Source organism: Drosophila virilis, chromosome X (assembly GCF_030788295.1).
Source record: "Drosophila virilis strain 15010-1051.87 chromosome X, Dvir_AGI_RSII-ME, whole genome shotgun sequence".
NCBI lineage: Eukaryota > Metazoa > Arthropoda > Insecta > Diptera > Drosophilidae > Drosophila > Drosophila virilis.
The window spans coordinates 9430834-9458002 of NC_091543.1; the positions used below are offsets into that span (position 1 = coordinate 9430834).

The 27169-nt window shown below is 40.1% G+C and overlaps 6 protein-coding genes across 7 annotated transcripts; 4 read left to right on the plus strand and 2 right to left on the minus strand.

Moving 5' to 3' along the window:
- Positions 1-298: 298 nt before the first annotated feature.
- Positions 299-1502, plus strand: LOC6633822 (uncharacterized). The gene has a single exon (XM_002057065.4). It carries the CDS (start codon positions 420-422, stop codon positions 1497-1499), a length of 1080 nt encoding a protein of 359 aa, XP_002057101.1. The 5' UTR covers positions 299-419; the 3' UTR covers positions 1500-1502.
- LOC6633823 (uncharacterized) lies at positions 1489-2209 on the minus strand. Its single transcript, XM_002057066.4, has 2 exons — positions 1880-2209; positions 1489-1819 (listed from the first exon to the last, which is right to left on the minus strand). The coding sequence occupies exons 1-2, from the start codon at positions 2066-2068 to the stop codon at positions 1511-1513; spliced, it is 498 nt and encodes a 165-aa protein (XP_002057102.1). The 5' UTR covers positions 2069-2209; the 3' UTR covers positions 1489-1510.
- Positions 2210-2471: 262 nt separating this feature from the next.
- Positions 2472-3769, plus strand: MagR (Iron-sulfur cluster assembly 1 homolog MagR). Of its 2 annotated transcripts, none has more exons than XM_015170183.3 (5): positions 2472-2662; positions 2794-2844; positions 2908-2983; positions 3057-3131; positions 3224-3769. In XM_015170183.3, exons 1-5 carry the CDS (start codon positions 2579-2581, stop codon positions 3325-3327), a joined length of 390 nt encoding a protein of 129 aa, XP_015025669.1. In that variant the 5' UTR covers positions 2472-2578; the 3' UTR covers positions 3328-3769. The 2 variants fall into 2 exon arrangements, with proteins under 2 accessions (XP_015025669.1, XP_002057103.1); XM_002057067.4 differs by having other exon boundaries at positions 2476-2662; positions 2794-2847.
- A 495-nt stretch (positions 3770-4264) lies between these two features.
- Positions 4265-5934, minus strand: Arp6 (Actin-related protein 6). Its single transcript, XM_002057068.4, has one exon. The coding sequence runs from the start codon at positions 5647-5649 to the stop codon at positions 4459-4461; it is 1191 nt and encodes a 396-aa protein (XP_002057104.1). The 5' UTR covers positions 5650-5934; the 3' UTR covers positions 4265-4458.
- A 194-nt stretch (positions 5935-6128) lies between these two features.
- Positions 6129-27033, plus strand: Chpf (Chondroitin polymerizing factor). Its single transcript, XM_002057071.4, has 6 exons — positions 6129-6955; positions 20328-20987; positions 23135-23290; positions 23871-24470; positions 24569-25064; positions 25130-27033. Exons 1-6 carry the CDS (start codon positions 6737-6739, stop codon positions 25462-25464), a joined length of 2466 nt encoding a protein of 821 aa, XP_002057107.2. The 5' UTR covers positions 6129-6736; the 3' UTR covers positions 25465-27033.
- Fer3HCH (Ferritin 3 heavy chain homologue) lies at positions 11134-12771 on the plus strand. The gene is made up of 2 exons (XM_002057070.4): positions 11134-11404; positions 12185-12771. The coding sequence occupies exons 1-2, from the start codon at positions 11270-11272 to the stop codon at positions 12629-12631; spliced, it is 582 nt and encodes a 193-aa protein (XP_002057106.1). The 5' UTR covers positions 11134-11269; the 3' UTR covers positions 12632-12771.
- Positions 27034-27169: the final 136 nt, after the last annotated feature.

A 27169-nucleotide genomic window follows, 5' to 3' on the forward strand; every position in this document is an offset into this window, starting at 1 on the left:
TATTTGTCTATATACATGTTTATATATGTATATACATATATATATATATATATATATATATATATATGATATCGTCACAAAGTTTGCTCATCTAAGATGATATATATATATACATACATTAAAATAAAACTAAAGAGCATACAAACCGTTTGCACACTTCGGTCGGGTTGAAAAATGTTCGAATTCAAAAGCCAGTGCTGCCCAACTGTTTATGGTTAAGAGCCCGCCTTATCTAGTGGCAGCTCTGCGCAGACTCATTCAGATAACAGAGCTGCTCGTTAACAGAGCCTGTTTATCGATAACATTTCATTCAAATGTATTTATCAAAAATAATATTAAACAGGGTACAGCACAAAATATGAAATAACATGTAAATACTATTAAATTGGAGAACCAAAGTAGCTGGAAATAAGGCAACGATGGATGCGTACATACGAAATGAGCTGAGTGTAGACAACGACTTAACGCTGGATCAAGCTGCGACACATTCCGCCAAGCTGCTCGCTTGGCTGCTGGATTGCCAAGATCAGATGCAATTGGGGCAGCCAAAGTATCTTGAACTGACCCACACGGATATCGAGTGCATGTTCAAGGCCACGTTGTACCTGCATGAGTGTCATGCACGGTATGGGGATGAGCTTGTGGAAGCTGTTCTGCTGCAGTGCCCCCAGGCGCATGCCGCCATTAGAGGCTACTACGACAAGTGTGAAACGGATCGGGAACAGTGCATCAAGGAGCTGTGCATCAACATTGTTAACGGCACGCACAACGGTCATGCGCATGCGCCACTTTTGTACCACATGCACAAGACGTATGCCGAAGTGCAGCCCGCTTGGGGCATCATCAAGGATCTGGATTGGTCAGCCATGGCACAGAAGAAAGCCAACAGTACGCTGGACGCGGCAACAGCAGCAGCAGCAGTCGAAATGAATGTCAATGTGCTGCAAATGCGTCAATTGGTGCGACGCATCTTTCGCCTGACCACAGTGGACGACATCAAAATTGCTCTCAAACGCGCCATGCGGCTCATCAGCTGCGAACTGTGGCTGCAGCTGTTTCGGGAGCCCAAGGAGAGCATTTTGCATACACGCTGCTATGTGCTGCGCCAAATGATCTGTGATATGCTAGCGGAGGGCACAGCATGCCCGGCAAGCGCTTGCTTTGTGCAAAACATATACCACTTCGTTGCCAACGGCAGCAGCTCCAATGTTTCGCGCCTGTTCTGCTGGCTAATGCATGCCCGCTTCGCTGGCGCCTTGGGCAGCTATTTGTATGGCTATTGGCAGCAGCAGTTGCCGCATCTGCGCTTGGATGACGTGCAGTGCACAGGTGACGCGCCCATGTCAGCGCTGTCGCTGGACGAGATGCTCTATTTGACACATTTGCTGCTCACAACCAAATCGCCGTGTCGCAGTCAGTTCTATGGCGAGCTACAGACGCTGCCGCAGCTTGGTCGGCTGCGGGAACTGCTCAATAAAGTGGCCTACGTTTATAGCTAATAACATGGGTTTTAATTGCTTGACAAATATTCATGTTTATCACTGACAATTTTCACAACTTGTTCCCCCTTTTCGGCCAATATTTCCTCAATGTTGCGCTTGCCATTGAGATCCGTGAACCAATTTAAATTGTCGGCAATTAGATGATGATTGGCACAGCCTTTGCATGTGACAATAACAACGCCCCGGTTGTAGGCCACCTTCGATATGGTCTCCATGTTCCTGCTCTGGCACACCTTGCACGTATAGATGAGCTGCATTTTGGTCTGCAGCTCCGCCAAGGGTATGCTCTTGCTGGCCACCCGATGGCTTTCATCTTGCTGCAATTGATAGTATGTAGATTAAAATGTTATTCACCTTTTGCACCCACTGCCACTTACCGTTACCGCTTCGAGCTTGTCGCTGAAGGTTGCGCGCTGCAGGCACGTGTATTTGTTGTTTGGCAATGCTGATATGGCCAGCAAATGGTATTGACGCTGGCCATGATTGTGTGCTTGGTATAGGGCGCGTGTGACGGGAGCTATGGTGCGTCTGCCATATAGTTTGTACATGAATTTCAAGGCGCTCATTTTGCTTATGATTGTATAAACAATTAATATGAAACGGACAATATTACGCTAAATATATCGATAAAATGGTGCGTTAGTGAGCACTGATCGATGATTTCAGTGCTCAGAGATTTTAGAAGATTTCGCCAAGCATTACCATAGAAATGTGCCATAAACTTTTTTCTATTATTTATATAATATATATATATATATAAATTAAATACGTAAATGGCATAGAAACGTGATAAATTTAAAATAGCTTGCTCGAAAACAATTTTATTTTTGATCGTGTTCTAAAAAAGTCTTCAATTTAATAATTTGCCATATAAAAAAGCGTAATTTTAAAATTTGTGACGAAATACGACCGATAACCGTGTATCGTATTGTCCGATAACCTGCACGCTGTTAGTCAACTCTGGAACGCCTAACACACGAACAGATTGTTAGTGTTTAGTAACACTTTTCGAACAGCACAGAAATTGTTGAAATTGTTAGCAAAACAAATTATATAAATCTTGAACAATAAAAAAAATGGCAACACGTGTTGTGGCAACAGCAACGGTACGCGCTGTCACGGGACGAAAATTAATAGCAACGCGGGCCGCACTAACGCTGGTAAGTGCCACAAACCTCTCTGATGAAATATGCACACATGACAGACGTTTCTCTGATGAAGTAACAGCCAAACGGGCAGCATTGCAGCTCCCTTATCAATATTGTTATTAAGCCTCTTCTATTCCTTTTAGACGCCCGCTGCGGTGCAACGCATCAAGTCGCTGCTCCAGGATAAACCAGAGGTGGTAGGTCGCCTGGCTGCGTATTAACGTCAAGGTTCTATATAGTTGAATTTGTCTCCACAGATCGGTCTCAAGGTCGGTGTGCGCCAGCGCGGCTGCAACGGACTCTCCTATACACTGGACTATGCCAGCACCAAAGGTGCGTCTATATAAATATATATGTATATATATATATCTATTTGAGTATTGTTATTGATATTTTGCATGGTCAGATAAACTGGATGAGGAGGTAGTGCAGGATGGCGTCAAGGTCTTTATTGATAAGAAGGCGCAACTGTCTTTGCTAGGTAATGTCAGATGCCGCATTATGCATTATATAATGCCTCGTCATATAATCAAACGTTTTATCTTGTTTTGTTTTTGTTCATTCGAACAATAGGCACCGAAATGGACTTTGTGGAATCCAAATTGACCAGCGAATTTGTGTTTAACAATCCGAATATAAAGGGCACCTGTGGTTGCGGCGAATCCTTCAGCATGTAATGCGTTTGTGATGGAGAAGGGGGAGGGAGGGGTGGCCAAGCGGCATGCTCTCTCTACAGAATCGGACCCGCCTCGCAAAAACCTAAATTATCTAAGTTTATTTAGAGATATTACAGCTTGTGTTATGTATATTTCATTACAAATTCAATTGTTATTTTGCTAACGCTCGTTGCGAAAGCATCTACTCAATTGTCTCGATACGTTTCTAGAATCTACCACATTAAGGTGCTCCACAGCAAAAACGAAAGAAAGTATATTATGAAAATATGCATAAGATTGTTTTCTATAGTTACATATTAATCATAAGCGCGCGGCAAATGAGCCCAATTGACACTGTTCTTAGGTTATCCTTCAAATAACAATTATACGTATGTACATTAGCATGTATGTAGTTCAAATTATAAACAAATAGAATACGAAACGATAATTGTTTACTAACAAATCTATTCTTATTTCACACATTTAACAACTTGTCACTCTTTATCGCTCGATAATATTGAGCGATAATAGTGGGATCGAGCAGCTCGAGTTGGACCAGATTGAAGAGCAAACCAATCGTTGCTTTAGAAGCTGTAATACATAATGGTACGATTCATTTCTATAAACATGCTTATTTGTTTTGCATAGTTTTCAGTATATAAACTCTGTTTTCAACAGGAATATGGACTACCTGGAACAGGAGGGTTTCATCTCATGCTGGGCATACACTCTACCGGAGATCCTGACTAAATAAAATTAATCTAGGCGAACGGAGGGAATGTTTGTGGCTGGGCGGATGCAATAGCTTTCGATGCTTAAGCTCATTCCAAGCCCAAGAGCTGGGGCTCCATCTATCCCATTGGGATTAGCTGAAAGGCAGGCCAATGCACAGAAGTCCGATTGCAAAACAATCTGCGTTCATTGCCAGCTACCCAAATATAATAAAAACAAATCAGAGTTTCCATGTAATACATGAAATGCGGCATATAAGGATCTACATGCGACATTCATGGCTTATTTAATGGCGGCAAACACACAACCACAGGCACACTCGCATACACACGCACGCACGGACGCACGACACAAAAAAAAAAAAATTAGCTATATGAAATAATTTATAAACCTAATCAATGGGCATAATATGCATAATTTTTAGCGCTGCGGCAGGCCGTGTATGCCAAACTCTTCGTAATCATCTCGCGTATAGATGAACTCATCAAAGTTGGGACTGGTGGCCACTTCCCGGCCGCCGTACCAGGCATAACGGACTGGATCCTCGGGACAGATGAGCGATACCTCCAAATCATCTGGGACCAGGGCGCGCAGATCGCGCTTGAGGCGCGGCAGGAAGCCGGGAAACTGTGAACTGCCGCCAACAATGAGAATGTTGAGCAAGAGTTCGCGATGCGCCTCCCAGGGACACGCTTGCAGGGCATCGGCAACAGCCTCCGGTATGCCCACCTGCTGAATACCGATGTCCGATGGATTGAAGAGCACCTCCGGTACAGTGAAACGTTCATTGCAAAGCGGCACCATTTGCTGTTGTTCCTCATCCTCGCGTGGCTGGCCGGGCACACGTATATAGCCACGCTTGACTGTCGTAAAGTCGGGCAGGACATATTCCACGGCGATTTCCTTTCGACGTTTCTCGCTATGATGCACGCTCATCGCATCCTTAAAGTCTTCGGCCACAAAGCAAACGTCCTCCTTGATTTGATTCACCACATGGCTCTCATCCATGACGTTTAGATGACGATAGGAGATGAGCTCCTTGAGATGATTCGTTAACGCTTTGCCGCCCACATCAATGCGCCGGATGGCTTCCAGGACACGCCGGCCCAGCACAAACGGCACAATATGCGTAAAACTGTAGCCGACATCGATAATGATGCAGTTGAGGGTTTGCATTGTGGTGCGCTCCTCGCTGTCCGCCACATAATTGAATGCAGCCAGATCGGCGGCCGTCGCCTTGTACATGCCCGCCACGCGATACTCCTCGAAGAGCATCTCGAGCATTGCCTCCTGTACGCTGTGGAAGTTCATTTGCGGTTCGGTAATGACAATATTGCGATTCTCCAGTGTACAGCCGATGCCCTCCTTGCTGAATATATAATCCCAGACCGTTTTTTGAGTGTCCCAGTTCAGCAGATAACCACGTTGAAAGGCCAGGATGTAAAATAATGCCGATGTATCGCGGCATTCTTCGATTTGATTGCCCACAAAAGCGCGGCGTCTCTCGCTTTTTGCCTTCATTATGCAATTGGGGATCACCTGCGGCTCATCCTGCGTTGCGAGTCCCACTTTGGCTGTGTACGCACCATTGTCCAGCACAACCACAGCCATGTCGGCCTGTTTATCAAATTTTTGACAAATGTGCGACCCACCCGGCAATGTCAACAACGCAAACGCAATATCAGCGACGCCAAAGTGAGCTAACAGTTGCGCAAGATGCCAACAGTAATGTTAACGCAGAAATGAGCGCTCTGTTACAAGTAACATACTGTTAGCAGATGGCTGTCAGTCTTTGGCCAGTACGCTGAGCAGCACATTGCGCGCGCATTAACAGAGAGTGCATGATCTTGTATTGTGCTACAGCATAGTTTCTGTGTGTAATATTATATGTGATATTTTCAATTTTTTATTAGCACGTTGATCTAAAAATATTTTATTCACTAGTTTTAACTTTTTTTCTATTTTATAAGTTTTCAACTGTAAAATGTTTAAACAAAATTTGCCTAGCTTGGATGATCTGTGTGCAGCATACTAGCTTATAACATACAGCTAACAGGTAATCGTAACAGTGAGCTAACAGAAGCAGCCGCTGCTAAGTGTGCAAAACGAAATGAAGATAAAAAGATCCCATTTTTTTACGTTACGCGGTGTGCGGCGGCCAGGCGGCGCTTGTTTGCGCTTGTTCAACATCTTTTTTTTTTAAAGCATTTCGTAGCATTAACGTCTCGATGCGAATAAATGTGTGCAGTGTGGTGTAAGTGCAATGATTGTCTATATAACTGTGAATTTGTTTTAAAAATGCGCCAAATGCAAACAACAGCTACAACAGTACAAAACCCAACAACAACAACAACATCAACGAAACGCAAGTGCGTGCTGCACAACAACAACAACAACAAGAATAACACGCATCTAGTGCCAAAATTAGCCGGCACAGTCAGCGCACTTGTTTGAGTTCTCTGCCTGCTTATCGCTTCCGCCAAAAACAAAAACGAACAATTTAAAAAGAAAACCAAATCAAACGAAACGAAACAACAGTCGAAGAGGAAGCAGCAGCAGCAGCTGCAACAATTGTGCGTACGAACAGCAACAACAAGATGTACACATGACAACAGCGCCATTAAGCATCAGCGTCCTATATGTACATATGCGTGTATGTATGTATGTATGTAATTTCAATTTGCCATACGCCTGAAAGATGCGTAGACCGTCCGCGTTGAGTCGCAATCATTATTTTGTGATCGGGCTGCTGCTGGGCCTGGTGCTCAGCTGTTATATACCGCAGGACATTTGGGAGCTGGTGCAGCAGGAGGAATGCCCGCAGGAGGTTGCCGAAAATTTGCTCATCGAACGCTTTGGCCAGGACTTTGAGCCGCATTTGAATTTGATTAATAAGCCGCTGGCGGCCAAAAAGCCGGTAAGTCCTAACAAATCAACATTCCATTTCAATTGCATTCTATGGCTCGCCTGCACTTGTGCTCTCTTTCTCTCTTGCTCGCAATATCGAAAAGTTTTTCGGCACGTGGTCCACGCGCCAATCAGAGCGTGGCAAGCGTATTGAGAAGTATCCGATTCGAGTCCTAAATAGAGTTGAGCGCGTGTCGTTTTTTCTTTCGTGACACGAACGCGACGCGCCCTCGTTAACACATCAAATTTCGTGCCACCACAGAAATTTGAGTAATATACAAAAATAATGTAAATGCTAAATCAATATCGGCATTAAAAATAATCAATTATAAAATATTTATTAACTTTTAAGCTAGTCCTGCCTTTTGCAGCGTGCGTCTTTCCGAATTGTTGCCCAAATGGTTCCTGTTGGGAAAATCGACACGTGTTTTATGTATGTATATATGTAAATATGTAAATGCGAGCGCATATGCGCGATAGCGTTTGTGTGTGTGTGTGTGTGTGTGTGTGTGTGCATGGCTCATTATATCAAGCAATTTATTGACCTTCTTGCTTATCGCATTCGCTTTCGTACTTCGCCTACCACCTCATTTCAGGCAGAAAACACACATACACATACATACATATATGTATGTATATTGTTAATGTATGTGTATGCGTCAACAACGTCAGCGCAGACGTCACTTTTCATTATTTCGGCTTCAATTGCCGTTATCACCGCCTACGTTAATGCGGCATTCACTGGGCAAAGACAAGATCAACAACTTTTAAAAGCCAGCAACCACTTTTCAGTCGCTTAGTTTAAATTTGGAAAAACCCATTTCTTTTACAATTAACACCCGGCTTGCAGCAGCAGCGGCAGCAAACGCCATGCAACAGTTTGATAGCCACTGTAACCGGTTTAATTATAATGCGCTGTTAAATTAACAGTGTTAATGCATTCATTTCTACCTCGCTCTCTCTCGCTCTCTCTCTCTCCCTTATGATACACGATAAGAGTTACATTTTTTGGCAATTACAGTGAGCGCCAATTTCAGCATTGCTTGCAAAAATTGATCATGAACAAAAAAAAAAAAAAATAATAATAAAGAATAAAAAAAGAACATGCGATCGACAAAAATTCCACTGGCGCGCGAATAAATTACATTTAAATAAATAAACGCATTTCACTTATAAACCAGAGCCAAGCAAATAACCGATGGCTGATACATGCATCATGCCATAACAACACACATACATACATTCATACATACATACATACATACATATGCATGAACATGTGTACAATTGTACTGACATATATACATATATATGTGTGTACTTTTACCGGCATAAATCGAACGCTGCAAAATTTATTGAATTAAAGGCGCGAGCAATTTGGAAAAACCAACAAAAATCGATTAAAAATTTCTATGCTCTCCTAGAAAGTACATTAAATATGTTATGTAGCATGTAAACAGTGTTGTCAAGTGCATAAACAGGGTTGCCTTTACTTGTCATTGAGAAGAAAAGCTAAACTAGTTCACAATTTCATGTTTCTGAGCCTTGAAAAAAGCCAACATTTAGCTGGAAAATGGCGAAAAATAGCTGTAACACGGCGTGTTACACATTCAACTGCAACATGTTTGCATATACACATATGCACATGCACAAATATCCTAAACCAATTTCTTATTAAGATCGGGTTAACATTTCATAAATATATTTACTATAGAAGGGTATTTGATCTGCGGTCTGCTTAACATTTCGAGTAATTCATTATATTCTTTTGCGCCATACAATTTTTGACTTTTTGTTTGTAAGCCGTTTTTTTTTTTTTTTTTTTTTTTGATTTGGTTAACAATGCAAACGTTTGCGTTTTAATTAAGCAACCGACCTGAAAAAAAGTAATAAAAAAAATGCATGAACTTGATAAAAACATAAAAATGTTGCCACGTTTATTTTGTTTTTGGAAAATCAATCAACGATAATTATGACTGAAACAATAAAGCGCAATTAATTGCAAAGATTTCTGGCACTTTTAATAAATACGATAAACAATTAAGTTGCCATATCTTTCAAATCTATTAGTTTATTTGCCGCAGATGGTTTTATTCGTTCGTTAAATGCATTTAATTCGACATATCATTAATAAAGATTAAGAACAGTCAACTTTGACTGTATTTCTTATGGCTTTTTGCTATACCTTTCATTTTATAAACGTTAACAGTGCATGTTAAAGGAACAAGTGGAATTGGAACAACTCTTGGCATTCACTGAATTGCTTAATTTAATGTAAATATTGTATGTATTTCGCTCAGATTTCATGCAAAAATCAGTTGAATATCATAATAATAAGTCAGGTTTAGAATATATATTACTTTCAGATATGCGATTTATTAAATTGTAACAAAATTCAAGAAAACCTCAAGAGTCACAATATTTCAAGCTAAAAGCAGAACTTAGTTGCGCCTTTGGCGCTCCTCCAACTAATTTTTCTTTCTCTTTCCGCTCCGGCTCTATTTATTTTTATTCCCATGCCTTATTTAATATATGCTTCACAAACAATCAACTGTAATAGTTGCCACAATGGAATGGCACGAACATTTTCCTAAACAGTGTTGTATAACATGAAAGTTGTTCAGTGCGTTGTTTAGACAATCTTAAAGCTCAACAATTTTTTGTCTTTCGACTTTAACGATGATTTGCGTTTCATGTTCGACTTAATGGGCCAGTGCTGCTGTCTGTGTGTGTGTGGGTTTATTATTATTATTATTTGTGTTTAACGTGCGTAAGTTACTTAGTGGTTGACACGAGCGAAAGATAATATTTAAAACTTGTTCGTACAAAAAATGAGAAGAAACTTGAGCAAAAAAGTCGTTTACCATTCACTTAATACAAGTAAATGACAATAACTCAAGTTTACTTAACACCATGTTGTTGTTGTTGTTGTTGTCCAAGCAAACATATAGCATAAGGTATGAACAGGTACATATGCACATATGTGTCTGTGTGTACACTGACTAAGTGCCAAAAGCGAAAGAGAAACAAAAGTGAAATCACATGTGTAGTTGAGTGCGCACTTTGAACCTTTGACCCGGCATGTTTCAACAAAAGCATCTTTCATCAACAACCGATTATCTCACACACATAAAAATAAAAACAAACCGAAAAATACACAGATCTTTTTTATACACTGAACCCATTAAAAATGGGCAAAAAGAGTATAATTGTATTTGTGCAAAATGTAAATGTGTGCAACAGGCAAAAGGAAGCATCTCGGATTCCATAAAGTATATATATTCTTGATCAGCATCAATAGCCGAGTCGATCTAGCCATGTTCGTCCGTCCGTTCGTCTGTGTGTCCTTCTAGGTCCTCCTAGTGCCTGCGCAGATAGGGTTTGTTTTCGATAATCGATAACTTGTCCCGTTTCTAAGTAATCGATAAAAATCTATATCGAAATTCTGTTTTTTGGGCAATTTTTGTAAATAATAAGAGCTAGAGCGAGCATATGCATTTTCTAATACTCCATTTCGAGTCTTCAAATATGATATAGAGTATTTCCATGTGGAAAGAGTTTCCTGTTCGACAAATAATGATTTGAACTGGTAGCTCTTGAGTTACGTCAAGTTACTTTAATGAAGTAATGTAAGGAAACTAATAATGGCTGAGTTTTGTCGTGATAACTTAATACCCAAACGACTTATCGACGGATCGTTTCTGTGGCAGCTTTACGATATAGTGCTCCGATCCGTTTGGATTCAAAATATGCGCTGTCTGCAACAGAAAGTCGGACTTGTGCAAAGTTTCAAGAAAGTTTCGAGAAACAGACAGAGATGAGAACAAAGCCTATATTAACTCGGCTGAGCCAGAATATATATACTCTATGGAGATGGAGATGTCTGCTTCTATTTCATGACAAGGGTATTACCCTTGTGAAAAGTAAGGGTAGCCGATAGAGGATACCCTCTATTCTCATGAAAAATGTGTTCTTAATAAATGCGTGTAACACATTTTGTATCGCTAAACAAGCGCTTTAATATATGATATATAGACACATGTCAAAGATCGGATACCTCCTGATCTGTGTATACTATCCTTTAAGAATATATAGGGTATATATAGGGCATCAATGCTGTTTAGACAAACTGACTGTTCGATCAAACTAGTTGCCTATGCAGGCACTTTTCAGTTCGAATTTAAAAACAAAAAAAAAAAATAAAAATAAAATAAAATCATATAAAAAATTGAAATAAATTAGTTAAATTTCGGTATACAAGAGAATTTTTGGTCATTTGTCTCATCCACTCGTTGATTTTTCCTCAACATTTTGTTGCTTCGATATGGCGAAGTGTAATCCTTGGCTAATACGTCGCCTGTGCATGATAATGCGACAGAACTTTGCCAAAAGCTGTGAAGATAAACTGAACGATCAGATCAACATGGAACTTAAGGCCTGCCATCAATATTTGGCCATGGTAAGGCAGATATATGAATTGAGCTATATAAAAAGATATAGGTATGTGCTATAAGTGTACATATAGATGAGGATATAGAGGCTTGGGTAAACATATAGGTATGTAAGATATACATACAGAATGATATAAACATAGATATAACAGCAAGATATTGATATAAATTTAGAGATATCTGAAAAACTATAGAAGTAGATATAGGTAAAGATATAAGTAAAGATGCAGGAATATGCATATAATAGATATTGATCTAGATGTACACTGAGAGCTGTCTCTAGGAAGCTTTAACGATTCCAGTTTTTATGCCCTTGTAGAGGGTATTATAATATTGTCTGAATCTATAAAGTATATAGTATACTCTGTATATATATAATCATAGCAGATATATTCCGAATCAGCATCAACCAAATTGGACATTTATAAGTTTCACCAAAATCTTCAAATTAATATCGGTCCACTATATCATAGAGCTGCCATAGATAAGATCGCTTAAAGAGTAGGTTCTTAGAATTCTCACATATCTGCAAAAGAGAAATGTTAACGAGGGTATTAAATTGTCGGTGTGCCAAAAATATTCATACCTAATCGTTTTTCAATAGTCGAGATGTTTTGCTGGCATTTAGTTTACCAAGTAGAATTTGTTGTCATTAGATGGATTGTCTGTTTGCTGCAGGGTTGGTTTTTGCAAAATAATTATATAATGATACAAATATGGATAGTATATGTATATATATATATAAATATATACAATCTGTATATGTGATGTATGTGTATGCACTGCAGGCCTATCATTTCGATCGCGCCGATGTCAGCTCGCCGGGCATCCATGGCTTCTTTCTGCAGGCCAGCATTGAGGAGCGTGAGCATGCCGAGAAGATCATGAAGTATATGAATAAACGCGGTGGCTCAATCATATTGAGCAGTGTGCCGGAGCCGGTGCCACAGTTCGAGGATACGATGTCGGCCCTGAAGCATGCGCTGCAAATGGAAATGGAGGTGAATCAGCATCTGTTGGATGTGCACGCCTTGGCCGGCAAAGAGAACGATCCCAATCTGTGTGATTTCATAGAGGCCAACTTTCTGCAGGAGCAGGTCGATGGCCAAAAGGTATTGGCCGATTTCATTAGGCAATTGGAACGCGCCCAGACCGATGTCGGTGACTATCTGTTTGACAAATACATGATCTCCGGCTCGATGCATGGCAACGGCCAGCAGGCCAAGAAACATTGAACCGTACGAATTTCATTGGATTACATACAACAGTCTGTTCGTGTTTGCCTTGTGACAGCCTAATTCCTTACATATATATACAACTTATCGGCGTTACCGGAGCACAATATGTCTATAAATAAAGCCACTTATCAATAGCAGTCCACTGTGTAAGCACCTAGAAAGTACGCACCAAAATGTTTGCATCAGCTGTTAAATCAATATTCAGTTATCTCAAATTAGATCGTGAGCAAGGGATTTTGCAACTAAGTATTTTAGAAATCGAGCTATTTTTTTTAATATTGAAGCGCTGTTTTGGGAAAAACGATCACTTTTGATGGCAAGTGATCAGCAGCTGAGAATAGCCTAAAAAAAAAAATGCTCATAAAATGCTGTCAATTCCCTTCATTGTCCCTTTCTGAGTCTCCGACTTGGGAATACCCTCAACCTTTAGCTAGGGGGGATTAGCTATAATATGAAAGGTACTCGATCTGTATATGCTATTCAAATTTGGCAACTCTAGCTAATCTAAGAGATTTTCTGAAAGAACAGCCTTTCGATATCGATTTGTATCGATTGCCTGCAAGTTATCAGTTATCGGAACGAACGTTTCATGTCTACAGTTCTTATAGATTCTGGAATCGAGGCAGTCATGCATATGGAACGGAATATATATATATACATTGGCTCTATTCGGTTTCGGGTATGAAAAGGTAATCTTCAGCTAAATAAATCAATGCAAAAAGATCTTAAAATACTTTGAATAATAAGCTCGTCAAAGTTCTGAATCTAAACTTACCTTCAGCTAGAATATGTAGAATCCTTAAACTTGTTACCTTCAGCTGTAAGTTTGTGTAAAATATATATTTTTATATATGTATAAATATATTGTCATCACATTTGATCCAGTTCAGCTAGATGCAAAGGCCAAGCAAGTCAATCTATTGAGCAGCTTTATTTTGCTGCCCTAATTGAAAAGCGTGTCGCATTTCCGGCTTAAAGTCTCATATAGCTATATATATATATATATATATGTCTGTGCATCTCTACATACATATACACATAGTGCACAATAATGCGCTCAATTAATTGTCATAAGCGCGAGACGAAGTCAACCGACCCGGCGATCTGGCATTTACAGCTAAACCAACAATAACAAAAAATAACAACTACCGATCTGTAACAAACTAGCCGACACCGCCTGCGCACTTCTTTCAATTAAGATTTGTCAAATCCAATGCAATTCATATTGCCCACTTGGGTCTTGTGCCCGATTGAAAACGAGCCGAGATTGAGACACATATTGCATATGTGATTCCATAAACACGTCTATATGTATCTACAGTATATACTATAAGTAATTGGACTTGTTGTGCACCTAGCTCTCAGCTAACGTCCAGGGCGGGTTACCCAAAGCATTCACATTTCTTAGAAATTCTAAATGCATTCGAATCACTTGAATTATTCGAATGCAGTTGCATAACCCAATTCAATTAGTTAGCACCAATGCTTATGGGTCATGTTTTAGCTTATCGTTTTGACAGCCTTAAAGAGTTTTTTTTTGAGAAATTTGTAGTATTTTTTATATGCAATTAAATACATTCGCTTTAATCATGCGCATCTCTCTAATCCTTTGGGCACAAGCAAAGACTTAAGTTTGATAAATTTGTATGCAGTTGCAAATTTCGAATCGTATGAATGAATCAACCCAATTAGCTCGTAACATTTAGACAAATATGCTAGAAAACAAATATTTAATTAGTATAAAGGTTCGATTATTACTATAACTAGGATTGCAACCGAAACAATTTCAAAAATTCAATCAATATAATTAGATATATTTGCAAATTATTTGTCGATTAACTTGAATCATTTGTCTAATTTCATACGAAATATTTCTACTTATTGAGTGATTATTTGCCATACAATACAATCGATTTATTTAAACAATTTCAATTGTTTTGATTTACTCGAATCATTCAAATGAATGCATTCGATTAACTTGAGTCATTTATAATAAGTTCAATTGAAATATTTCAACTTATTGAGTGATTATTTGCCATAAAATGGACTCATTTTATTTGAACAATTTAAATTGTATAAAATTACTCGAATCATATCCCTGAATGCATTCGAATAACATGTATCATTTGTAAAATGTTAATTCAAATATTGAGTGATTATATGCCATACAATACATTCGGTTTATTAAATGCATTCGAATGCTCGCATCATTTAATTAGGCTTTTAATTGAGATTGCCCATGCCATTATATTGTGAACATTACTCGCACTTATGAATGAGCCAATGAGACAATGAAATTCATTTAACTGTGTCTCACACATCACAGCAAACAGTTCATATTGCGTGCTAGTTAAGCGCCAAGCAAATCAGATATTGAAATTGCATCTGCATGATTCAGTCCAAAAGCATTGCGCTTCCAATGAGCAGTTGTTTATGCGCAACAATATTCATTCATTCATGGCAATCGCATACGACACCCAAAGTAGCAGCCTTTTAATGGGCCATATATGTATATACTGTTACATTATGTAGATAAAAACGAATGATTGTGGGCTAAAGTTATCTTAAGATTTATTTATTATACCCAATGCCGACCAGAAACCGTATCTCCCGACCCTTGCTCGTTGCCCACAAACCATATAATTTGTCAACTTAAACCCATTTTCGACTGACTCATCGGCCAAATTGTGGCTCCAATTGGACCGGCTGCATCCAATTGTGTAAATCGTAAACCAGGTGGAGGGCACAAACTATGCGACGCGACGCTGCGTCGACGCCAATACGGCACAAATAAACATAATTCAATATCTATGTTTAATTAAATTTGTGGAATGGAAAATGGGAATATATTTGGTTGTCATTCGTGACGTTGGCCACAGCTCACATCGCTCGTCGCTTCTTCTGGCTGATAAGACAGCTCTTTCGATAACGTTCAGCGCTCGGCATAAATGCCTGCTCGTCGCAGGGCTAATGTTAGCTAGTTTTGCAACTATCAATTTGAGGAAAATTAAAAACAAAAATAATAATAATAAAAAAAATAATAATCGTACAAGCACAAGCACGAACTACTCTTTTTTACTTACTTCCGTTGGCTGATGTTACGTCACAAGGTTGTTGTCATGTCTATCGCTTATCAATAGTAAAAAGTATTAAAAAAAAAAAATAAGAAAGAGAACCATAAAACAAGGCATTGAATTTTGCCCAGCCACGTGCCCCAACAAGCTTACGCATCTGAGTTCACTTTGATAGTCCATGAATACTTTAAATTTTATGCTTCTACAATAATTTCGCTTATAATTCGCAACAGGTTCTCGCTCCAGCTTGATGCTCATGTTGTAACTAAGAGAGTGAGTAGAAGTAAGAAAGAGAGAGTGAGTAGGAAGGAGAGAATGAAAAGAAGTAGAATGTGAAATTTGAAATGTTGCAACTTATTAAACGTAACGCCTGCCGTCCTCTGCGATTCTCAAAAATGACCTGTTATGTGATTAACAGTGGCTGTAAACTGAAAGTCGAATGTGAATTTAAATTACACTTGTGTCTATATGCTAATAGATGCTATTGCCGGAGTCAAGCTGAAGGTAAAACTAATCGTGTACATATTACTCGATTCTCTTCCAATGTTCTATATATAATCTAAAATCGAAACTAGACTAAACTAAAGTTAGAAGCAAATGCCATTATTTCGCCTCAGATCTTATTGATTCACAATTTCCTGCTGCTGATTCTGCTAATTCATATGAAAACGTTAAAAGCCAAAGCAAATATATTGCCTGGACAACATACATTAGTTATCGTGCATTAGAAAATTCGAAATTTGATTCGGAACGGTCAATGTTTGCTTTCGATTTTCAATTATTAATTTCGTGGAATTTGCATGCATCATTTGCCCGCCAACACACGCACACGCAAACAAACAGACATTGTGCATATTTTGGAAAGTATTTTCATTTACCCCCACAAAAACCTAAATAGATTAAATATTTTTCAAATGCTGCTGCAGAGAAGGGGACTGCTGACTGGCAGGGGCTTGTTACTGTGTGTATGTGTGTGTGTGTGTGTGTGTGTGGCAGCTGGGCAAATGTTTACCTGTTATGCCGCTGTGTGTTGTGTTTAGATATTTACACAATTAATTGCGTACAGTCCGGAGCTATTGCTGCGACTGTGGCTGTGGCATAAGGTGCCGTAATTTCGGCACAAGGTCATCTCAGTTTTGCATGCGAATCAAGCGGGAACTGGCACTCGTTGCTATAACACTCTCTACTATGACACTGGCTGACAGAGTGTTATTTGCCTTTTAATGGGTGCATTGGCCATGACAGCTCGCTGTAACAACACTCGCTACTATGCCACTCGCTGCTATAGCACTCGCTGCTACGACACTCTCTGCATGACACTGACCGTCGGGGTGTTATTTGCCTTTTAATGGGTGCATTGGCCATGAAAGCTCGCTGTAACAACACTCGCTACTATGCCACTCGCTGCTATAGCACTCGCTGCTATAGCACTCGCTGCTACGACACTCTCTGCATGACACTGACCGTCGGGGTGTTATTTGCCTTTTAATGGCTGTATTGGCCATGACAACTCGCTGTAACAACACTCGCTGTAACAACACTCGCTACTATGACACTCGCTGCTATGACACTCGCTGCTATGACACTCGCTGCTACAACACTTTGCTATGACACTAACCGTCGGGGTGTTATTTGCCTTTTAATCGGTGCATTGGCCATGACAACTCGCTGTAGCAACACTCGCTACTATAACTCGTTGCAATAACACTCGCTGCTACGACACTCTCTGCATGACACTGACCGTCGGGGTGTTATTTGCCTTTTAATGGCTGTATTTGCCATGACAGCTCGCTGTAACAACACTCGCTACTATAAAACTCGCTACTATAACACTCGCTACTATGACACTCGCTACAACACTCCGCGATGAAATTCGCCCGTTCTCAGCTTTGGCTGACAATTAAAACGTTCATTAAGAACATATAAAAAAAATTGAAATGATTTGTTAATCACAAATTAGCAGAGCAATAGCCGATCAGAATATACCCTGTATGCGCAAAACCAAAAACAAGCATATTTGTGTGCTAACCTACTTTTCACGTACTGCTGCAACGACAAAGGCCCAGATCTTAGCAGTAAGCATTTCATAAGTCGAACGATCGAAGAGCCTCAAGTAGCCGAAGCTCGCGAATAAAATGTTTTTATTTCAATCATTTTGTACAGGGCATTTGGCAGTCGTGGATGCCGCTTAGTGAGCGCAACTAACTAGACAAGCAATATTTGTGCCAGTTATTAGCGCTAATTGCTGCTCACCAAGCCGTAATCCAAAGCCGTTCACTAGCCACGCCCCCCCTTAATGCAAGTGGAATAGCTACAAAAAAAAAAAAACACGAGCTAGCTGGGCACAAGGTTCAAGGGTCAGCCAGTTGTATCTGACGTCAGTGTCTATGAACGCAACTATTAAAGACGAAGAAAATCTGTTGCATAAGCAACAATAAAAAGATGCTATTTTCGGTTCGCCGAAGCTTAAATACCCTTTTTATCGGTTCGCATATAGCACATGATAAGTTCGTTCGATTCGAAAAATATTTGTTGAAAATGCTATCTATCTTGAAAACTCTTTTTTCCACCGATACTGACCATGCTGCTGCATAATATAGTAGTTCGATATTGGAAAGATTTTGTCTATAAGTGAGGATCATGCAGAAATTCGCAAAGGCCAAGTTGGAAAAAGAAACAACTACAAACTACAAACCACAAACTACATATGAAGATATATGAGATATTCTATTCAAGCTATGATATGACCAGGTCCTGCTGATATATATATATATGGTTCGTTCCACTTTTCGTTACCAAATTATGTTACCCCTTTGAAAGGTCATAAAAACCGCGAACTTGCGCGAAGGCCGTCACTTTATGGGCCCATATTACTATGAGGTATTTGTAATTGGCCATAATATTTCATTCAACTAACGACGACCGCCTCTAAAACCAACTTAAGATTAACGACGAGCCAAGCAAGAAACACGTTCTTTTTAGGAATTATGTCATAAATGCTCTTCAGACTTATGGCAGATACACTAACCATATATATCTTTCGATCCTAGCCTTAATTCAACTGATGAAGATCAGGTTTAGTTAAAATTCTATAAAAACAAAAGTTGTTTAATATATGAATTGAATTATGGACCGATCAGTGTTATATAGAGCTATAATATTAACTACCCATTTATCATTGAATATGGAGCTAAGTTAAGCTATTATCAGAAAACAAAAGTTGTTCATGGAAAAACTCGGGCCAATAGTTGACATCAGAGCGACGCGTTTAACCATGAGATCTTCTGATCATGAATATATATAAGCTTTAGCTTTCGCTAAACGTTGCACATTTGGTATTAACAAATGAATAAGTCAAGATCTGATCAAATGCCGCTTTGTTATATTCTCCAGATCTTCTTCTATATGTTCTATTTATTTACATATTGTTTACTCTCTTGGGCCTGTGGAATGCACTTGCAGTTACAGTAGTTACTCGGATTGCTCAACTATTCGAAGTATTTTTGTTTAAAGCATTTCTTTCCCAGAAGAACTCAACTCATGCTCATGATCGTAAACGCCTTTATAGAGCACGTTGAACCTTAGGCCTAATAAAGACCCAGATTCAAATAGATACGACTGCTATTATTATTTTTTCTCTTCTCTTTTTGAGTTGCACACTAAAATAAATAAAGAAGGAATACAAAAAAAAAAAAAGGTGTACTTCGTTTGCTCGCATATGAATAACATAATCATCTGATCATCAAGAACCACTTTTTAAGTGGCCACTTGAGCTGCCCGGCATTTTGTGATTGTCTGTCTCTGGTGGGTCTGAGTGCTCAAGTGGCCGAATGTGTAGTCGGTAATGGGTACAAAATACTTATGATATTGTCCTTTAGCTTAACGCTTAAGGCAATGAGCATTGCGCCAAATAACTCTATCAATGAAGATATGCCCAATAGACTGGGTGTGTACTATATTTTTAAACAGAATTCTTTTAAACTAAACTTATTTTCCTTTTTCATCTATTTTTCTGTATGCTTAATAAGGCGAACTCTCTTAGTTTCAACATTCTTTAAAACCATATTTTATACTAATAATAATAATAATAATAATGATAATAATAATAATAATAATATTCAGTTCGATCTCACAAATTGCTGTTTTTCCAAGAACTCTTTCGGTTCGGTTGACAGCTTTACAAATTGGAATTCCCGCTTCGAAACGGTTCACCGTTTGGAAAACTAGAATTACCGCTTCGAACCGGTTCGATTGAAAGTGTTTTTTTAGTAACTATTTCGCTACCGTTCACAACATTCCCAGCTTGAACCGGTTCGAATCAAACGCGGCTTGTTATTGAGCTTTGCTGTTTTTTTAGGAACCGTTTTGTTTCGGTTCACAGCTTTCAAAATTGGAATTCCCAGTTCGAACCGTTTCGATGTGGGGTTGAGTTTTGATATTTTTTTTTAAGTATTGTTTTGGTTCAGTTCTTTTCAGCTTTGAAAATTGGTTCGTTTACAAAATTCTATCAAAATTGGAATTCCTAGCGCAAACCGGTTCGTTTTAAAAGCGGTTTGCAAATTCGGTTATTGTTCGTAAACATTTTCTAAGCAAAGGTCTGTTTTGCGTTTCGTTGACAGGTAAAAAATGTGCTCCGCCCGCGGTATTACTCCTCGGAGTTGGGCATACGTGAGAAGATTTTTATTGGTGTGATGACGTCACAGGAGAACATCAACAGCTATGCGACCGCCTTCAATCGGACCACCGCCCATCTGGTGAACAAGATCAAGTTCTTCATCAACGCAGACAGCGCTAAGACCAACTATCAGCTAAAGAACATTGTCGGCTTTACCGACACGCGCGAAAGCCGCCGACCATTCTATGTGATCAAATATATTGCGGATAATTATCTGGACGACTATGATTACTTTCTGCTGGTGCCGGACAATGTCTATGTGGATGCGCGTAAGCTGACTGCGCTGCTCTATCACATGAGCATCACCTTTGACCTGTATATGGGCGGCACGCGTATTGGCCTGGGCGAATCCACCGATGCGCCGCCCTCTGCTGGCAATGCTGCTGGCGATGAATCCTTGAATGATTCTGATGCCGCCGGTCTCAGTGATCGGAACTATTGTGCCCTGGAGGCGGGCATACTGCTAAGCAGCAGTGTCATCCGCAAGATGCGCAACAATCTGGATCGCTGTGTACGCATTGGCATTACGAATGATCACAGTGTCAATATTGGGCGCTGTGTCAAGTATGCGAGTCGTGTGGCTGGCTGTCAGGAGAGTTTTCAGGTGAGCAACAGCAACATTAAATTTTGAGTATATAGCCAACATACTTACGAGTTGAACGCAATGGATACAGATAGATACATATGTATGTGTACATTGCTGTTTAGCATGTAGCATTGGAACGTGTGGAATTGGAACAAGTGTAAAGTTCATTTACACCAGCAATTAGCAGGCAGCTTAACAGACTTAACAAATTAACATTTGTCGCTTGCCGTCTGGCAGCAGCTGTTAACAGTTTTAGGAGCACTGCCGTCTGCAGCAGCCAGCAAATAGAGCACACGCACCGCAAACAAACGTTGCTGTGTATACATATATGTATGTACGTATGTATGTACGTAGTGTTTGCATGTGTGTGTGTGTGTGCTTGTGCGAGTTAATTTGCCGTTTGCTTGTCGTGTGATCTTTTCTGCTTCCTACACGCCGTTTTATTTATTTAAACAATTTGCCTTTGACTAAAAAGACGCACAAAGAGAGACAGTGGAAGAGAGAGAGAATTAGGCAAACACACACGCAAGCAGAATGCCAGAAAAGAACATAAAAACAAAAAATCAGTTCATTGATACACAAAAATGACCCTGAAAAGAGCATCAGCGTCGGCAGCGGCAGCGGCAGCGGCAGCGACCGCGGCAGCGGCAGAGCGAAATGTGATGCGGAAAGCGGAGAGTACAAATGAGAAAAAAAAAAGACAGAATGGAAGAAAAGAAAAAAAAGGAACAAAACAGAAGTAAAGCAACTTCAAAGTCTTCGTGTGCTGTTAAACGTTTTAGAGCTGTTTGCCGGCTTGTGGCAGCCATTCAGCGGACATGCCACCAGCAGCAGCACCACTTGATGGACAGTTTATTTAATTTCCAAGCAATGGCAACGGTCCGAAGAATGTGTTAAACGGGTATGTGTGTGTGTGTGTGTGTGTGGAGAAAGGTTAGGAGTGGGCAATAATAATAAGGCGAGGTGACGCTGGCAATGCATAGCCAATTGGAAGTGCACTTGACAAACAGTTTGACAAGCGCTGGCGCTGTACTGCTTAGCTTTAATTGCGCTGGGTGGCATCTGCATGTTTGGGTTAATTAAAGTAGTTGCTGTTTATTTATATCAGCAGGGAATCGCATTTTGCACACGCTATTTAACAGGAAATTTTATTTCCCATTTTTGTTGTTGTTGGTATTTTACATACATGTTTGTGTGTGTGTGTGTGTGTGCATAAAACGAATCGCAGGGCCAAGAACTTGACGCACGTCTTTCACTTGAATTTTGTTTGTTTGGATTTTGGGTTTATTTATGCGGCTGGCAGGCACCGTGGAATGATTTATGAACATGCATACATATGTATGCATGTATGTATGTTATTTATACACACGTGTGTGTATGTGTGCTCGTGTTGATTTCTGTTTTTTTATTTTCAATTTTCAACTGTAATTTATTAACTGTATTTTATGCTCTTCAAATTAAGAGAGTTTAACGAGCCCTCCCCAAGTGGATATCAGTTTACAGGGTATACTTTGGGTCGAGTGCATCACTCCAATGCGCGCTCTCATTTAACTGTTATTTCTGTTTAGCAGCCTCTTCAAAAGTGCCGTTACAGTCGCTTGCTGCAATTGTGCCTCCTCTTCTGCCACTGTTTAAACACACATACATACATACATACATACATATTGCCATTTAAATTGATTAATGTGCGCCGGCAAATTAACTAGTCAGAAATGCTTTATGTTTTATGGCGCGCTGCCGTTTGTTGCAAATGACAAAGACGCCCTTATAGGATATGCCGGATGCCTTCTCTAAACTAACTCGCATCCAGCGATTGTCGTCGCCAACTGTTAGCATGGCACTGTTAATTTAATTATGCCCCCCGTCTCTCCCTTTAAACAGCGAATGGGCAATGGAAATGCGAACGGGAACGTGTACGTGAACGGGTAACGGGTATGGGAAGGGAAACGGGAATTGCGGGAATGCTTAATGGGATCGTAAATGCGACACGCCGATAAAGGAAGTCTATTGTTTTGTGATCTGTGGAACACATGTTCATAACTGTATCATGGATTCTGGTTTGGGTCCGTGTCAGCTCGCTTTTTTTTTTTGTAGATTTTAATTTCATGCAACATTTAACGGCGCCGTTCTAACTAATTTTGTTGTTGTTATTTTTATTTGTTTAGGGCATGCGCCAGTACAGCTATGCCTTGAACACAAAAGCGCGCCACTATAAGGATCTCAGCATACTGGCCAAGGAGCCGGCATTTCGCAATGCTACCACAGTTTATCCCGTGCAGACGCCGGAGGATTTCTATCGCCTGCACGCCTACTATTCCAAGGTAAGTACTCGATGTAAATCAAATATGTATATTCGGACAAATGCCGTTAGCTTTTCGAAATGTTTTGAAGCTTTCGCAGTACAGCTACTGTACATTAACATAGAGCTGTGAACTGTTAGCTACATAGCCTGCTTTTAAATGTGTAGGAAAGGGGTAGGCAAAAATGAAAGAGCTAAAACTCAACGAAAGAACAGAAGTAGGAAAAATCCTGTTTAACAATTGTTTAACATTGAACTGTTAAGTGATTAATGTAAACGAAATTGCATTAACATTGAACTGTTAAGTGATTAATGTAAACGAAATTGCATGGACAATGAGAAAGTGTGTTAAAGGCGGATAACAGTATAATTAATATATAGCAGACCTCTAAACTAACGTAAAGTTCCATAATAAAAACAAAAATAAAAACTGAAGGAAATTACATATATAATTTATTATTATGTATTATTGTTTATCGCGATAACATTTGCAAGTCAAGATGCATAACATAACATAACTGTTAAGCACTGTTTGCAGTGACCGTTAAGAACTGTTAAAGCGTTCAAAATTGAAATGTCCGTTTCCCGTTTTGCGATTACAGCATCATCTGGAGCTGGTGCAGCAGCGCGGCTATGCGCTGGAACAGAAATCGTATCGGATTGCCAACGGTAGCATCTCCAACAAAATACTCGAAATCCGTTGGCCATTGGGCGTGCCGCCGCCCAGTGCGCCAGAGACGCGCCACGATATGCTCACATGGCAGCTGCTGAATGGAACACACAGTTTTCTGCCGAACGCCAATGCGGATCGCGCGGTGGCGCCGCTCAGCCGCATCGAGGCACTGGACTTTGCCAAGGTGCTGGACATAGCGCTGCAATATGCCGCCCAGAAGTACCCAAAGCTGCATTACCACGATCTGCACAGTGCCTATCGCAAATTCGATGCCACGCGCGGCATGGACTATCAACTGCATCTGAATCTGTACGAGGGTGCCACACCGAAGCGTCTGTTGCTCAAAAGCCTTGAGGTGGTCAAGCCATTGGGTCGGGTCGAGGTGGTGCCATCGCCCTATGTCACGGAGAGCACACGGATTGCGATCCTGGTGCCGGCATTTGAGCATCAGGTGACCGATGCGCTTGATTTTGTGGCGCAATACGAGCGCATCTGCATGGCCAACCAGGACAATACCTTTCTGCTGCTGGTGAGTGCAATCGATTGCAGACAGGGTATCAGCTAGTCGGCCACTCTACACTACTCGTACTCATATATATATATATATGTACATATGTACACTTTCAGATATTTTTGTACCGCTTCGACTCGCCCAGCAAGGGCGACGATGATCCCTTCAAGACTCTGAAGAAGTTGGCCTTGGATTTATCCACCAAATACAAGACAGATGGCTCACGCATTGCCTGGGTATCCATACGGCTGCCGGAGCAGTTGAGTGCACCAATTAAGCCAGACGATTGGCTGCTGCATGCCTCCATGTACGGAAGCCAGCAGCTGCTCAGCCTAGCCGTTGCGGATCTGGCACTGCCCAAGCTGGGACTCGAGTCGCTTGTGCTGCTGGCGCCGCCGGGCATGCTCTTTCGCACGGATTTCCTGAATCGTGTGCGCATGAACACCATCCAGGGCTTTCAGGTCTATGCGCCCATTGGCTTTCAGCTGTATCCCTGCAACTGGGCGCATTTCTGCAAGGAGTGCGACACCTGCGACATTAGCCAGAGCAGCGGCTACTTTGATCGCCAGAATCACGATGTCATCGCGTTCTACAGTCGCGACTATGTCCAGGGTAAAAAACCCCACTCCACCTTCCATCTATGCCATCAACTAATTTGGGTCTGTTTTCGTTTGCAGCGCGTAAACTTTTGGATCACCTGGGCCTGCCCATAATGCGCAGCGATCTGGACATTGAGCAGCTGCTGTTGCAGGCGCCGCAACGTCCCGCCGGCGTCGAGAGCATCCTGGACATGTTTGTTGCCGCACAGCATACGGTGCACATATTGCGCGCCGTTGAGCCACATCTGCGTTTCGGCCTGGCTGTCCGGAGTCATTTGGCGCGCGGCGGTTCGCTGCCGCCGACGCTGCCAGCGGATGGATGTGGCCGGCAGCAGTGCATCCATTTGGCGTCGCGCAAACAGATCGGAGATGCGATCATACGCTATGAGGATAAAAGTATTCTGCAAAAGTAGGGCAGCTTCAGCTGTTATACTGTTATACATTATAGAGATATCATCAGTTCCTTGCTAAACATACATATATATGTCTATATATATATATATTGCCAAGAGTGTGCGTGTGCGTGTGCGTGTGCGTGTTTATTGTGTGTGTTTGTGTGTGCGATTAGTTTTAAACAATTTTTGTTGGTTTTCTCCTTTATTTTTTTTTTTTTTTTTATTGTTTGTAAATGCCTTGCTTTAAAGTGAAACTTTTAATGCTCAAAATGGTAGACAAGAATTGTTATATAATTAGTTCTCAAACGGGGGAACGGGGGCTTTATTGCGTTTGGGTGGGTATCTGAGGGGGTGAAAGGGGGGGAGGGGACTTGTAGCTGCCAACTAGCTTGCTTAAGCTTAAGCATATACTATACATATATAAATTATTAGCTATATCGAAAGTAGTCTGTAAGTTGCCTAGCAAGTGTGTTGTATAACAGTTGTATAACAGTCAAACAACAGCCAACTAATTAGCCAATATTCCAGGTCCAACGTAGCTTGTCATTAGCCGCTCTCATTTAGCCAATATATATATAAATATATATATATGTATATATATATATTCATATCTATATAAATAATTTATTAATCTGTAAACATAAGCATGTAATTATAACTTGCCGCAAATTCCTATATAAACTATTATATTTAGTGCATGGCTATGTGTTATACTGTGTTTGTATATATACACACACACACACACATATATATATAAATATATATTTAATATTGTATATCACTTAGTTTAACAAGTGGCTGTTAAAGTAAATTCCAATCTGAACTGCAAATATGCCGGCTTTGCCAAAATGAATGTGGCCAAAATCTTGCCTCACCTCAACTGTGCAACTGTTATGATCGTGCAACATTTGTAAACATTTTGCAGTTTCTAGTATTTAGGCAAATATTGTAAACTGTTATAAATATGACACTATTCCAAAAAGCACGCATATCTATGAATATACTATTGTCTACTTGTTAACTGTTATATTGAGTTCAACACGAGCGCTGTTATACAATTATTTATAAATATATAAAAGAATATAGTAAACGCTGTCAGACAAGTATCGCAAAAATGTATTGAGAACTGTTATATCAATTATTAGCCAGCGTGGAGATTATATTATTCGCTACGATTTCTGTTATACAATTTCTAACTGTTATACTGTTGAGTTCAGCTCTACTTGATATAAAAACAATAGCTGTTATAAAAAAATTTAAGCAACAATTACTGTTATACATGTAACAACTGTTATACAAATGCCAAGATCTAGTACACTTGATACGTTACAATTCCTGCTGAAATCCATACGAAAACGCATGCTATTGTCACTGTTATACAAGTGCCAACTGTTATACAAAACAAGAAATATATAGTATTTAGAGTTCGAATAAGTAGCCTGCCAGTTATTTGTTTCAATATGAACACCATTTTGTACCGCATTTTGCATTTCGTTTGGCATATCATTAATTGCGTCAAGAACTTTTATTAAAGCTAAAATAAGGGCGTGAAAAATGAAATAAAACTACACTACATTTTTATATATATATACGCATTAATCAAGTTTAAGAAACGCTCTGAAAATTTGTAATTGCTGCGTTTTCGAGAATTAATTCTAAGAGATTTACTGTCAATCGAACAGGTGAGATTAATTTCAGTCTAGCTGAACTTATTTAACCTGAC

What these genes read in the sequence shown, in the direction of transcription:
- LOC6633822 (XM_002057065.4), top strand. Translation starts at nt 420, where the DNA reads ATGGATGCGTACATACGAAATGAGCTGAGTGTAGACAACGACTTAACG.
- LOC6633823 (XM_002057066.4), bottom strand. Translation starts at nt 2,068, where the DNA reads ATGAGCGCCTTGAAATTCATGTACAAACTATATGGCAGACGCACCATA. An exon ending in ACAAGCTCGAAGCGGTAACG is followed by an intron (nt 1,820 to 1,879) that starts GTAAGTGGCAGT and finishes TATCAATTGCAG; the next exon opens with CAAGATGAAAGCCATCGGGT.
- MagR (XM_002057067.4), top strand. Translation starts at nt 2,579, where the DNA reads ATGGCAACACGTGTTGTGGCAACAGCAACGGTACGCGCTGTCACGGGA. An exon ending in GGACTATGCCAGCACCAAAG is followed by an intron (nt 2,984 to 3,056) that starts GTGCGTCTATAT and finishes TTGCATGGTCAG; the next exon opens with ATAAACTGGATGAGGAGGTA. An exon ending in GGCGCAACTGTCTTTGCTAG is followed by an intron (nt 3,132 to 3,223) that starts GTAATGTCAGAT and finishes TTCGAACAATAG; the next exon opens with GCACCGAAATGGACTTTGTG.
- Arp6 (XM_002057068.4), bottom strand. Translation starts at nt 5,649, where the DNA reads ATGGCTGTGGTTGTGCTGGACAATGGTGCGTACACAGCCAAAGTGGGA.
- Chpf (XM_002057071.4), top strand. Translation starts at nt 6,737, where the DNA reads ATGCGTAGACCGTCCGCGTTGAGTCGCAATCATTATTTTGTGATCGGG. An exon ending in GCTGTCAGGAGAGTTTTCAG is followed by an intron (nt 20,988 to 23,134) that starts GTGAGCAACAGC and finishes TTATTTGTTTAG; the next exon opens with GGCATGCGCCAGTACAGCTA. An exon ending in ACAATACCTTTCTGCTGCTG is followed by an intron (nt 24,471 to 24,568) that starts GTGAGTGCAATC and finishes GTACACTTTCAG; the next exon opens with ATATTTTTGTACCGCTTCGA.
- Fer3HCH (XM_002057070.4), top strand. Translation starts at nt 11,270, where the DNA reads ATGGCGAAGTGTAATCCTTGGCTAATACGTCGCCTGTGCATGATAATG. An exon ending in GCCATCAATATTTGGCCATG is followed by an intron (nt 11,405 to 12,184) that starts GTAAGGCAGATA and finishes TATGCACTGCAG; the next exon opens with GCCTATCATTTCGATCGCGC.